This window comes from Acanthochromis polyacanthus, chromosome 7 (genome assembly GCF_021347895.1).
Source record: "Acanthochromis polyacanthus isolate Apoly-LR-REF ecotype Palm Island chromosome 7, KAUST_Apoly_ChrSc, whole genome shotgun sequence".
In the NCBI taxonomy this organism is placed as follows: domain Eukaryota; kingdom Metazoa; phylum Chordata; class Actinopteri; family Pomacentridae; genus Acanthochromis; species Acanthochromis polyacanthus.
This window is the reverse complement of record NC_067119.1, coordinates 31,120,471-31,134,638: the sequence shown is the minus strand read 5'-3', so window position 1 is coordinate 31,134,638 and position 14,168 is coordinate 31,120,471. Positions and strand designations below refer to the sequence as shown.

Below are 14,168 nucleotides of genomic sequence, written 5' to 3'. Positions count from 1 at the left end.
CTGGAAAGGCATTGTTTTATTCAGTCACAGAGAGGTTAAACACAGAAACAAAGAAGTTAACAGGGTGGCCACTTTGATAATTAACAAGCTGTCAGTTAATAAGATTTGAATTGTAGTTTTAAGCCACAGCTCATAGAGACCACAGCTACCCAGTCCTTTGAGCTCACTTTAGCTAATATTGTCCTGTGTCTTATTACAATGATGCCAAGATTATGTAAATCATGAAATAAGGGGGCTCAACTGGGTGAAACAGTTGAGTGGTAAATCACCTTTTTTACTCGTTCTCCTAGACTATAAGGCCTTCCAAATACTTAAATGACAGAGGAAAAAAATAAACTTTCAAGGCTACTTGGAGCACGGTATACATACATCTATGCTATTGGAAGCCCATGCTGCCTATCAAGCTGTACAAGGCCTGTTCCTAAGGATAAGAACCAGTTCTTCCTAATTACTGCTGGGAGCTGTAGTCCACTCTCTCCAGTAACAGAAGCATCTCGACATGCATGGTCTGAGGGAACAGATCCACAGCCATGGCTCGCACTGGACGGAACGGGGCTCCGTGAACTCTGTTGGATGGAGCTCTGCACAGACTGCAGAGAAAAAAAACAAAACATCACCACATATAGAAGAAAAACATCCCATTGTTTACAAAGGATGGAACACTTGATTCTGTCCACGACTCACTCTATGAAGTTGGCCATGGCTGCTTTGGCATTACACGCCACGTAAACCAGCCTCTTCAGATGCTCTGCTCTTCTGATGGCGAGTATCACCTTAGAGTCTGTAGTCAAGAAAACATTTTTAAATACGACCGGTTTGAAAAAGTGTTGCATTGTAAGTTGTGTGTACTCACGTAGGCCTGCCCTCGGTGGATCCACAATGGCGGTGACGTTGGGTGACACCAGGGCATTGAGGATGTTGGGGAACACATCCTCTGCTTTTCCACAGTGAAACTCAACATTACTTAGACCTTCAAACACATATAAAGACAAAAAGAGGTGAAAAAAAAATGTAGCACCTAAATATAATCATTGGAGGAAAGTTCTAAATTCTGATGGGCTGATCTTTGATTTTCGGTGAGATCCTGGATCATTTGAACATTTATTAAAATGGACCCATGTGAGGGGTTTAGAGTAAAACAATCATTATTTAGTGGAGCTGTTGACACCTCAGACATCTGAAATGTGAGTCAGACAACACACTGCTTTATTCTGGGGAGACATAAGAAGTTACTAGTTTAATATTCAACAATGTGCTGTATTTTAAAAGACTGATATATTAAAGTCTTCATCAGAAATCTGTCAAATGACGTGGAGTTAAAATTATATGCTATACCTCTGAAATGTAGCTGAGATGATAAGATAAGACAGACTTTATTGATCTCACAAAGGAGAAATTTACCGTTACAGAGCTCTTAGGAACAAACAGAGGGGTGCAAAAAGTCATGAAGTAAAGCACAAGTACTTCTAAACTGAACTTTAACTACAGCACAAGTGGGTTAAAGTATTTACTTCCTCTCCTTCACTGGAAAAAAAGAATGACATTTCAAAGTCTGTAAATTAGTGGCAGTAAATTGTTGCCATCTTACCGTTGAGCTTCGCATTAACTTTAGCGTCCTCCACTGCCTCCTGGCATAGCTCAATCCCAATCACCTTTTTCACCCTCTGCAGACAAAAATAAAAAGAAAGTCACAGTGAAAGCCTGTTAAATGTGCTCATATTTAATGTCTAATCACTTTGTATTTAATGTTACATGCCTAACTTTCTTCACTTGCTAATAACAGCCCCACCAACCTGCACAGTGTTTACTGCTCTTGTTTGTTGTCTGTCTTCTATACTCTTATGTCTCCTCTCTACCCCCATACCCAGCCACTAGAGGCATATGCCCCCTTCTTGAAGCTGACTCTGTAATTGGCGTCCTCCTGTTCAAAGGGAGTGTTTTCTTCTGATTTGCCAAAGAGCTGCTCATTTGGATCATTTGGATTCTTTGGGATTCTCTCTTAACACCTTGACTTGACTATGTGCCCTGAGATGACCAGAAATAAAGAAATAAAACTGAATTAACTTGCTTTTTTATTAACCACAAAAGGTGGTTGACATAAAAATGCAGCAAAAACATCCATCTGAAACAGTTTGCCTATCTATTGTCTGTAACAAATGTAGAAGGTGGCAGCATGTCAGGGCTGTATGTCAGAGTTCTTCTGCCCCCAAGTGGCCAAAAGAAACAATTAAGCGAGCATGAAAATGTGCAAAATACATGTCATAGTCAAATTATGCCATCAGTATTGCACAGAACATAATAAAAGCAACTAGTCAGGATTTTCAGGCCTTCATATGTGCAAACTAATTACAGATTAGTAACACATAAGATCGTCAGCAACAAACTGGTTGCTCTGTCAAACACTATAAATAAGGAGCAGGTCTACATAAATAAGACCAGCATGTCTGCTTTAATTATCACAGCATATTTACAAGTGTCTGATACAAACAAACAAACAGTACCTTAGCCAGAGAGATGCCGATGGTTCCCGTCCCGCAGCACACATCCAGCACTGTGCTGTCCTGATCCAGCTGAGCCCATTCCCCCACAGCAGAGTACAGCACTTCTGCAGCTCCGGTGTTCACCTAGCAGGTCACACATATTCATTCTCTTACTAGATGGCGCACTGTAGACAAGTTTATGGATGCATTCCAGCTGGAAAAGGCTAAAAAGCACAACTGGAACCATCGTATTCTGTAGCTAACACAACACACAAGTAAATGTTTCAGAAAAAAAAGTCATTAAAATACGGTCATTTGTAAAATCTGCATCTGCTCCAGTGGGATGTTTGCTGGGTGATGCTAATCATTAGTGACAATTCCTACATTTTATGGTATAGGATAAAATGGCTGCAGAAAGAGCAAACCTGTGAGGGAAATGCATCTGCTTCTCCTCCTTACCTGGAAGAAGGAATGAGGAGATATTCTGAATTTCAGATCGAGCAGCTCTTCATGAATGCAGCTCTCTCCAGCGACCAGCTCACAGGGCAAGTCTTCTGGGTTAGGAGAAGTCCTTCACAGCCAAAAACAGAACAAATTTAGCTGAAAGGTCAGGACAATTCTGACCATCAAGTCATTAAACGCCGACACATTGACTAAAAGCATTGTGTGTTCTTTATTTATTTATTTATTTTTTTTACCTTTGACCCTCTCTGACAAAGTACAGCGAGGTCACAGCGCTGTCTTTCCCCTCTCCTTCTGTAAAGTACGTCCTCATTGAGCTCTTTAGAGCGTCCAGTTCCTCTTCTTCAAGTTTCTAAGAGTCATTGTACAAATAAAATATGTCAAAGAGCAGAAATGCAATGATATGTTACACTATTATGTCAGATATGACAGCTTTTGTGTCACCTGTGGGTTGAAGAACACCATTGCCATGGCTTGCTTGGTCCTCGTAGTACGTACAGTCAGCTGCTTCCAGTGTCCTTCATATGTCTCAGGGCTGTACACAGAGTATGGTGTTGTTCTGTTTTCAACAAGAAGATAAAATTATATATAGGAAAAACTACCGTAATTTCTCTAAGATCAGACCTTTGGTTCTGTCAGACTAAGTCCTCCTGGCACATTCACATTCTTTGGCCAAAAAAGGAGGAAAAGGAAAGCCTGGGACTATTCAACACACTAGCTAGTGCAAACCTATGCTAAAGCTGCTGGTGTAGGTAGTCTCATGTATGACATTTAAAAAAAAACAAAGAGAAAGAAATACGAGGTGTGACAGTAGGTGTTTCAAAATATCCACAGTTTGTTGGGAATTATGGTAAGACCTGATGAACTTCTGAAACTCGGCGACCACCCTCTTGGCCTCGGCTGAGACGTGGCACGTCTCCGCCGGCCCCACTACAGCACAGGAACCTCCTTTGTATTTGCCCAGGCGGAAACCGATGGTCTTATCCTCACCATCCGCACCGACCGAGATGAGGAACTCACACTTGTTTCTGTACTCTGTCTATCGATGCAGAAACAAGGTTAGAGCGATTAGACACTGAAGCATTTAAAGGTGTGAAGTAACCTAGAAATCATGAAACATTATGGTATAAAATAACAAAAAAGCTTAAACTTGTGCGGTCATTAGAGTATTTGGTAGTTATAAAATGTAGTATTTTTTCCTGCTTTTCACTGCTGCACAAGCATTTGCCCTTTGAGGACAATTAAAGGCAATGATTGATGTGAATGTACCTGTGAAGGAGACGGTCGAATAGCTTCCAGTGGACAACACATTTTGTTGTATTTCCCTTTCTGTGCAAACAGCCAGGGCAGCATGGCTTTGTTGGTGCTGCCAATCTCTCTGCAAGGAAACATAATGGTCAGCCTTGTTTAATGTTAATGAAAGAATAGCTTGATGATTTCAGCCTTCACTAAGACATGCCATTCAAAGCCTAGTGTTGCTGCTGTAAAGTGTCAACAACACATCAGGTATAAGGCCACATAAATGTCTCCACCTACTTGGCCAGCCTCTGCAGGACCCCCACCACCTCCTGCTCCTTCCTCCTCAGCTGCTCCTCATAAGGCACATTCCACAGAGGAGTCACCACGTTGGCTATCTGGACACTGAGCGGCTCCTCTTCCTCGTCCCCTTCTGTTCTCTTGGATGGGGGCTGCCCTCCTGCACCTTCTCCCTCCTCCTGCCTCCTCTTCCTCAGGATGGGGTCTGCTTTGGGTTTGGCCAGCCTTACACTCAGCACCTGACCCTTCCACTGCATGCCGTGCACCATCTTCATGGCCTTGTCACGCTCCTCCTCATTCTTAAAGGTGACGAAGGCAAACGTCTGCTTCCCAAACAGCTTGATTTTGTGCGGGTTCAGATTGTGTTTGGCCAGAAATTTCTTCAGGTCGTTGAAGCCAATGAACTTTGGCAGATTTCTGATCTCTACTTTGTAGATCTCGGATGTGAAGAGGTCCTCTTTGATGTAGCGGTACATGCTGGGGTCAGAGGCTGCCTCGTTTTCCCCTTCAGCTTGAACATCAGACTTGACATCATCATTTTTGGAGTCTTGGGTGAGATCTTCAGGCTTCTCCTCCTTTGAAGGTGGATTAACAGCGGCTGGGCTGCTACTAACATCTGCCATCACTCTGCTGACTGGTAAAACACCAATTAAACAGCTCAGTTAGAAAATTGATATAGATGTTGTCATAAGAGAGATCAAAGATGTGGGGGGGAAAAAAAAGTCTTGTAAACACACAAACCAGACATGAGATTCTGCTGCTGACTTTTCAAACAATGTTTAACAATTTACTGACATAAAAACATGACAGTGTACACTCAAGTTTCGTTAATGAGACGAGGCCTCTTTTTCATTACCAGTTACTTGTAGGTAATCTAATGTTTTAAAGGGAAGATTGGAGCACACACTTCTCCTAGATCACCAACCAACCACACAGCTATGTGGCCTCATACTTGGTATCATAACTCTGATTTTTATTAGAATTTCTGAACAGAATTATCAGCAGAATTATCAATTTTTAATAACATTTTTCAAAACATACCTTAGACTAATGATAACTTATCAAACAACGGGCACTCGTGGTACGATAACGTGCTTTCAATGATACAAGCTTTTGCTGCTATATTTTGTTAGTTACTTTAATTATTAGAGAGACAAACATCTGCAGCTGCTATTATCTGAACCAAACAATCAGAATGTGCAAATACACACAACATCATGTCTGTAGTGAGCAAAAGAATGGATTTTTTGAAATTTTGATATTGTAACTAGATAACTGTGACCGAAAAAGATTTGCAGTTTATACCAATATAAGGCATCACCTTTAGGGTGATTATGTGCTTCAATAAAGTATTGTTCCGATGTTTAGGTTTTACCTAGAAATATAGAAATGATTGCTTCTGCATTCATCCAAAGGGCTTTAAACTCTAAAATATAACCACCATGAATGAAATCAGGTCATTCTGATGCATTAGCAACATTTCAGTGACAGTGTAGGAGCTACAATCACTTTTTGACAAGAGAGAAATTGCATTATACGACTTCAGTTTTTCTTTAAAGCTACTTCTGCTTTAAAAGTCGTAAGTACTGGTTGCATGACTCGCTAGCTAAAGGCTGAGGTGGCAAAACATTCACTCAAGTTTCTTTTGTTTCAAAGAAGTCACACGTCAGTATTTTACTACCTGGCATTTTATAGTTTCATACTGTAGTAAATATCAACAACACCATATTTCATGTCAGTCCACATGATGTTTTCCTGTTTCTTACCTTCCTACTTCTACTTCAGACTCCACTTCACTGAACTGAACAGCGCGCCGCCATGTTGGCTTGACCACGTGCAGTGTGAACTCTGACCTCAGTTAAAGCGACAGTCCTCATTTTTCGGTCCTCAACATTTTTGCTCCATTTTTCATGTTGTTCTGGTTGCGCTGTATTTTATTGTGCTTGTGACAAAGATGAAAATGTAAATATCATTATCAACGTTCAGTTTTTTGGTCCTTTTAATGTACATATGTGGAAACGTGTCTCTTAATAATTGGTACTCATGCATTTACCATGACAACATTTAAACAAAACAACAGAAAACACACATATCATTTGTTAAGTTTAATGGTTTACATTCTAGCTGTGTTTACTTGATTACACTGATCCAGTTTGCCTTAATTGTTTTCTCCTTATAGATTCTTAAAATGTCGTTCCAAGACTTTGAACTTCAATGTCAGAAAAATGCTGCATCATCTTTTTAATCTCTTCTTAAAACTCTCATAACTGATAGTAATTGTTGTATATATTATATTTATCTTTGTCTTCGTCCATCTTAACTTTGGGTTCTTATGACTTTGTTATATTGTTTCTATTGTAAAACACCTTGTGACATAGTATTTGACAGATTTTTTTTTAAAAAATCTGATTATTATTGTTAGTATTGTTGTGGAAAAATTACTCATACTACAAATTATTAAGGTTATTCTCCATGATTAAAACACTGTAGAATTTTAATTTTAATATCTCAGTAATATCAATTTTGTTAGGTTTAATTCCTTTTTATTTAAATTGTTCAAGTAAATGCATGTCATAAATAACAGTGCAGGGTAATAATTCAAAATTTGAACTTGTTAGTTTAATTCGAAATACCCAACTTGTTTTTTTGTTATTTGTTTAGTTTTGTTGCTGTTTAGTTTAGTTGTCACTCGAAAATACTTTGGTTCAATGGCTGTTACTTTAAACAATAATGTATACATATGGATGACTTGATAACAGTGACTATTATTTTTATTATTACTATTGTTGTTTTTGTTAAGAATTATCTAAAGAATAGAATAGAATAGAATAGAATAGAATAGAATAGAATCACTTTATTCATCCCCGAAGGGAAATTCAGTATTAAATTATTAAAGGTTATTTAAAGGTTAAGTTATTTTCTATCTGTTTATTGTATCTTCGCTGTTGAAAAGTTACTACTTCTGCGTACTAGTGATGGCGTTATGTGTGTTATATAAATGGTGTACAAACCTCTCCAGAGGGGACTCCCACAGAGAGGCGGTCGCGCGGCGTTGCGCGCGTCGTCACAATGTGCGCGCGGGCTTACGTAGAGAATTCGGCGCGCGAAAGCTGTAGCAGGAAGTGAGTGTAGCTGAAGGGAAACGGCGGCCAGTTTGGGATTTGAATCTATCAAACTACTTCCATAATCTTCAAACATCTATAGTAATATGGCAGACCCGAAGGTGAGCCTGCACATTCTCGGTCATCTAACTTGTTATGTATGCAGTGAAATAGAAATTTTGTGGAAAACGTTGTATTTTATGTGTCATAATTCGTCAAAGTTTGAAAAGGAAGCTACGAGCCTGAATTGCCGACAAATGATATTGCTTTTCGTGATGCTACACCAGCTTTTTGGTGTATTTTGATTTATATAACATGTACACAAAGCAGAAGTACTTTCTGGGAGAGAACTACACATATGCAGCGTGTCCGCAGCGAGGTTTCACACTCTTTACTTCAGAATAAAAGAGCTCAGAAGTACTCTGGAGTGTGCAGCCAGACAGCATGTTAATACTAGCCTCAGACTGTGATCATTAGCATAGCAATGCGGCAGGTAATAGACTGTTAACAGTTTGGCTCAGCTATCGCAGCCGTCAGTCATTTTAAAAGATTGTTTCACTTCTTGCATATAGCCGGCTGGCTGAAGACAGCGAGGTTAGCTCGGTTTACCAGCCTTTGTCTGCCAAGCACAACCGTTGCTAACATTAGTTGGCTAATGTTAGCTGTGTTAGCAGGGCGCTGGAGACCGTGACTCCGTATTATCTGGAAGTAGTAACAGTGTCAAATTGAACGGAATGGCAGCTTCCCCAAAAATCACGTCTCCTAATGTTTGGATAATTTACAGTGATTTTAGTTTGCGCCACGAACCGTGATAGTACTGGCTCAACGATTAGCTCCCGGCTAACCTGCTAGTGAGAGGCCTCTTTAACTAGCTAGGCAACTTCACAATGAGTTATCTTAGTAAAATAAAGTTGAACAAGTGCTTGCTAACGGCGCTGAAGAAAAATGTAACTGCGACAGCCGCATACTTGAAATATGTCCACATAATGCGTTACGCCAGTGACCGTATTAATTTAATTACACCATTACTGTGTCATATTTAATGTCAGTAGCAGTAACACATCTTTTAGCTCAGGCGCAAAGACTTGAGTTACATTGAAACATAGCTAGCCTGCTATGTGGCTAACCAGCAAACCCTGCAAGCGTATAATGCTAGAAGCAGGTCTAGTGCTGCAAAGACATTTCTCCCGCTGTTGGTTACTTTCGCATCCGTTAAGTGGTGCTGCGCTCTGTCTGAAATGAAGAAAAGTACGCACTATTATTTGTAATCTGATCTTGTCTCAGCATCTGGGGTAATCAATAAGTAGTGATTGAAATTACAGCTATTCCACGTGCGTCAGTGGGCACTATTGGCTCACTTTTGAGGAAGTCACATGGTTCTTGATGCTGTTTGTGTTTATTGTACTCAGAGAAAAGACTCAATAAGCAAATAAACTGAACTTTAGGTTGTGTTAACGTGTACATTACATACATTTATTATTGGAGAGTCTCATTGATCTGACCCATTAGCTATAGCTTCATTGTCATTGTAGTCAAGTAGCATTGAACGATTTAGGGAAAATACCTACATGTAAGTGCATTTTTAGGGCTATAATTTAAAGTCATTATTAATTATGTAATAAATTTAAAACATACAGTCCCACATGCGAAAACATACAATGGCGGAGTCCCACACGCGAAGCATCCAAAAACTAACTCTTCTCTATTCTAATGCAAAAGTGAGAGACTATTATCTCCAACATGTATTATTGTCTCCAACATGTATTAGTAACATTGTTAAATAGCATAAAACGTTACATGGTTATCACAAATCTGTGACTGTTAAGCTAAATATAATAAGTAGTAATTTTTTTTTTTAAAGATAAGGAGTTTAAATAAAATAATGGGACTTTTCTGTAAACAATCTCTGAGACAGAAATTGGTCATTCATGGCTCAGAAGCAGCATCTACGTGTTGTGCATCTTGCAAGTTTAGTGAATCCGCACATTCTCATAACTTACGGCACTTTCCGCATTTTTTCCATCACTGACACATCTTTAGCCGTCTTTGTCCTCAGTCATTTTTTTGTATGAACGCTATATTGTTGCCATATTAGTGATGAACACTGACTTCAACATATCAGAGTGAGGACATGTAAAGTCAAATGGCATTAAAGATGCTTGGCTCAGCAGCAATGACGAACAAAAGGCTTTACCAGTTCTCCCTGCAATACCTACCCTAAACCAATGAGCTCTTAAATCCCTCTCGTCAAGCATTCATGGGCTGTTGGGTCAGTTGTCAGAAGCTACTTTGTTCCAGTGAATTTAAAGAATCACACTGACCTATGCCACAAGTGTAATTACTAGAGCTGCAGCAATTATTCATTTTTAAACTCTAATAGTCAAAATCACACTATTTTGTTGATTGATTTATAATGATTTTGTAAGGGGAAAAAAACTAAATTAACTGATTTCATTTTCCCTAAATTCTAATATTATCTGGTGTCTTTTCTCTTATGGCAGTAAACTGAATGTCTTTGGATTGTGGACAAAACAAGGCATTTGAGGACGTCATTTTGACCTTTGGAAAACACTGGTTGAAAATTTTCACCATTTTTTTAGATACTTTATAGATCAAAAATCTAATTGATTAATTGGGGGAGGCAGATAAATTGACAGATTAATCAGCAATGCAAACAATCATGAGTTGCAGCCCAAATAATTACTTTAACTTCCTGTCTGTGTCTGCCACACAAGTGGAACCAATTTTTTATGCTTGGAATTAATTCTTTTTTTCTTCTTTTAGGACCAGGAAGACCACGACACCACTGCAGATAGTGCAGAGGACTCTAATCATGATCCCCACTTTGAGCCCATCGTGTCTCTTCCTGAACAGGATGTGAAAACATTAGAAGAGGATGAGGAGGAGCTCTTTAAAATGTAAATTGCTTTAATGGTCTTCTAAATTTATATTTCTTGTCTTATGTTTCACTCAACATTTTGCAGGCAAGCATGTGACTGCTTGGTAGGACAGAACATTTGTGTCGTCACTATTAGTGGTATCCCATTAAGGAGGCATGCTTCTGTTTTCCCTAGGCGGGCAAAATTATATCGTTTTGCCTCTGAGAACGACCCACCAGAGTGGAAGGAGAGAGGAACTGGTGACGTGAAGCTGCTGAAACACAAAGAGAAGGGCACAATCCGCCTCCTGATGAGGAGAGACCGAACCTTGAAGATTTGTGCCAACCATCACAGTGAGTCAAGTTTGCAGATATAACTTTTAGGCTATCATGACAGCAAATAACACATAAACTATGTTTGGCTTCTCTTCATTGCAAACTAGTGTATGTTTACTTATGTACACAGACATACTTGCACTACAGACCCTGTGTCTACATCACACCTTTTCCTTCTCCATGATGTTTTCATGTTTCAGTATCTCTGCAAAAACCTCACATCAGTGAGTGACAAACACTCAACTGTAGATGTGGAAACCAAAGGTGGGAGTTGTAGCTTCTCATTAGCTTCATTCTCCCTTATTGTGTGACACTTTCCTTAAGCAGATTTGCTCAGTTATGTGTTTTATACTGAATATTTTCACTCTTCCAACCATAACCCAGTACAATTAAGTGGAGAAAAATAAACATGAAAGGTAAATGGATTAATATTTTTCCCTTGTGTAGTAAATATGGATGGATTCCAGGCTCTGATAAGAAGATGAAGAAGATTAGGCATTGTTTGTGACTTGGATTACACTTTGCCATTTCAGAAAACATTCTAGCTACATCCAGCTAAAAGCTGTATTACCACAAGATATAATAGTTTCTTTTAGTGGACGTGCTTCGTGTGCTAACCTCGTTGCCATTCTTGTGAACTGCAGTTGTTCCTACGATGGAGCTGAAGCCCAATGCTGGCAGTGACAGAGCGTGGGTGTGGAACACACTAGCAGATTATGCTGACGAATGCCCCAAACCTGAACTCCTGGCAATACGCTTTTTAAATGCAGAAAGTAAGTGTCTGTTTATCTAATAAAGTATCACACTGAAAGATGTTTAGAACTGTTTAAAATGAATGATGTATGTTCTGTTCACAGATGCTCAGAAGTTCAAGGTGAAGTTTGATGAGTGCAAGGTGGAGGTCAGAAAAAATCTAGAGGGAACAGGTACGTAGCACCTTAACTTTTATGCACTTTCTTTATAAAATATGTAAAGTTTGGTGAGATGTAATGTGTTTGTTAACAAGTATGGTAGTGTGACTTCACTTATCTTTTAAAATTGCGCACTGTGTCAGTGTGGGTTAGAAAGGCTTGTAATTCATGTTTCATATTAAAATGTCAGTATTCATTATTTTCAGAACCCCTAATACAGTATTCTACTCAGGTTGAAGTGGTTTATATTGACGTGTTTGAAATTAAATTCAAACTATGCTTGGTGTAATTCCAAGTTCTGTAAGTATGTAGTAAGGCTGCTCGAATATGGGCAAAATGAGACCTGCAATTAGTTTGATCGATATTGAGACCAGGATTATTTCTATACTAGGGCTGGCCCAAATAGCAGTTTCTGGGCTATTCAGCCCAATTAATGAAGAACATCCGAGTATTTGGTCAGCTCCGTAACGTCCAGCTGGTGGGGCGGGGCAAATATTAGGATCAGTTCCTATAGTAACGCCAGACACAGGGGGACATGTCGGGCCAATTCATGAGACCAATACTGTTCACGCGACATCGTCCAACGGGGGGGATACCAATATTCCAATACCACCATCATGACCGGATATTCGCATATTCGGGTCCAGCCCTATTCTATACTATCTCACAATCAAAAAAAGGCACTATTTTCCACCAGAAACTAAATGATTTTGTCTAAATGTCTTTGTTCATATGGGTGGACTTTTCCTATGAGCAAAGCATTTTAAATGTCAGTGTCGCAGTCAGTTATGTCCATTTAATTGTGGTTTGCCAAAATTGCAATTATAATTAATATCAATTATTCAGCCTACGTTTGCAGACACACTCTGTTCTTCGCTGAGCACTCCAGCCTAGGACTTTTTCTGTCTGCTACATTAACATGCAGAATGTAACACTTTACTGGCTTTGTAAAAGGCTAGTGTTGGTATGTTCTGCGACATTTCAGTTTTCACAAGTTGACACTGTTTTCTAATGCAACCACCTAATCAAAGAGGTAGAGTATCCTTTAGAGAACCGAGATACTACGTGAATAAATTAGAAATGTTTTCTCTTAAGGTGAGATGAGGACATGCAGCTGAGTTCAAACTTTTATAGCTTTTTAGTTGACAGCACATTTCACTGTTTTGCCACAGGCAACACTGATAGTGCAAACAAGGTCGCAGAGAAACTGGAGGAGCTCTCTGTAAAAGACAAGGCATCTGAGGAAAAGAAGGAAGAGGACAAAAAGGAGACTGAGAAGAATGAAAACGAGAAAAAGGAGGTGAAAGCTGAGGAGAAGAATTGAGAACCAAGAACTTGCTTTGCTGATCTTCAATATATCAGTTTTTCCTCTTTTTCTACAATAGACTCTAAATGAACTGAATTTGGACACTTGCATATTATTAGTTTTTTTTTTATTATCTGTTTTGCCTCAAGATCACAAGTCCTTGATGCCACTGGGGGAAAAAAATACAAGATAGTGAATTTATGAAAAAAAGAAGTCCTTGCCCTCCCACCCCTTTCCCTCTTTGCACCATGGAATGCCACGCTTTCCATCCTTGTCATCTACAGTTCAATGTTACTTCTGACAAACTGTGAAAAGAGGCTTGTGATAGTGATAATTCCCACATTGGGGTATTTTGTTTTGTTTTGTTATTCTGAAGCAGAGTTTGTTTGTAGGGGGAGAGGATAATGTAGCCTGCTTGTTAGCAGCACAGGGTCAGTGACCAGGCATTATGGAGGTGCATTATAGGTGTAAAATGCCACGATGCATCTCAGTGGGCCTTCTTACCCTGTCCACTGTTCACGCTTCCACTGTCAAAGACAACAAGTAAGGTGAAGACCTTTCAGTGGATGCCTTGTAGAAATAGGTCTTTCTTGGGTCCTCTTTGATCAGTTCTGTTAGGAACTGGCTAGAAGAGGAATCCACCGCAGGGGCATCAGATGGGTGCTGCAGATTGCAGCGTCCACTGATAGCTGACTGATAGATCAGATGCACTTAGCTTTGAATTTAGTTTTTTTTCCTATTATTAAATATCTGAAAACCATTAAGTCCAAAGTGAACGGTTCATCAGTTTGGTGCAGCTATGCTCTGACTTAAGTTCCTCACCAGGAAATCGAGTTTGTATTCTTTAGATTATAACATTCCCAGACTTTAAAGCATGTAGAGTATATGTAACAGAGTGTGCCCTATCTGATCTGTGTGCTCACCACCCTCTCCTTTTCTTTCCACTAATTGAGTTCTTAACCTTGCCTCTTAAGTGCATCTAAGTGCCAGTGCATCTGTAAATACATGTATATGGATGAAATGTTGCTTTTCATTTGCACTCAAATGATGGAAATGTTTCCTCCAACTTCGAATAAAAGCTGTTAAAGACCACATGTTTGGATTCATATTAAAATCACTTGGTTGCTGAAAAGGTATTTCAGAACAACACTGTTTTGC

General features: G+C 39.4%; 2 protein-coding genes and 1 non-coding gene across 3 annotated transcripts; 2 read left to right on the top strand and 1 right to left on the bottom strand.

Annotated features, from left to right (window-relative positions):
• Nucleotide 1: 1 nt before the first annotated feature.
• trmt2a (tRNA methyltransferase 2 homolog A) lies at nt 2-6,385 on the bottom strand. Its single transcript, XM_022192799.2, has 12 exons — nt 6,245-6,385; nt 4,479-5,112; nt 4,212-4,320; nt 3,800-3,981; nt 3,387-3,501; nt 3,179-3,294; nt 2,940-3,051; nt 2,502-2,624; nt 1,589-1,664; nt 854-970; nt 685-781; nt 2-590 (listed from the first exon to the last, which is right to left on the bottom strand). Exons 2-12 carry the CDS (start codon nt 5,099-5,101, stop codon nt 449-451), a joined length of 1,812 nt encoding a protein of 603 aa, XP_022048491.1. The 5' UTR covers nt 5,102-5,112; nt 6,245-6,385; the 3' UTR covers nt 2-448.
• A 1,158-nt stretch (nt 6,386-7,543) lies between these two features.
• On the top strand, nt 7,544-14,102 carry ranbp1 (RAN binding protein 1). Its single transcript, XM_022192801.2, has 6 exons — nt 7,544-7,701; nt 10,364-10,497; nt 10,654-10,811; nt 11,438-11,566; nt 11,651-11,719; nt 12,877-14,102. The coding sequence occupies exons 1-6, from the start codon at nt 7,687-7,689 to the stop codon at nt 13,026-13,028; spliced, it is 657 nt and encodes a 218-aa protein (XP_022048493.1). The 5' UTR covers nt 7,544-7,686; the 3' UTR covers nt 13,029-14,102.
• LOC127534936 (small nucleolar RNA SNORA77) lies at nt 12,560-12,688 on the top strand. The gene has a single exon (XR_007943589.1). It is a non-coding gene; the product is annotated as a small nucleolar RNA SNORA77 (small nucleolar RNA).
• Nucleotides 14,103-14,168: the final 66 nt, after the last annotated feature.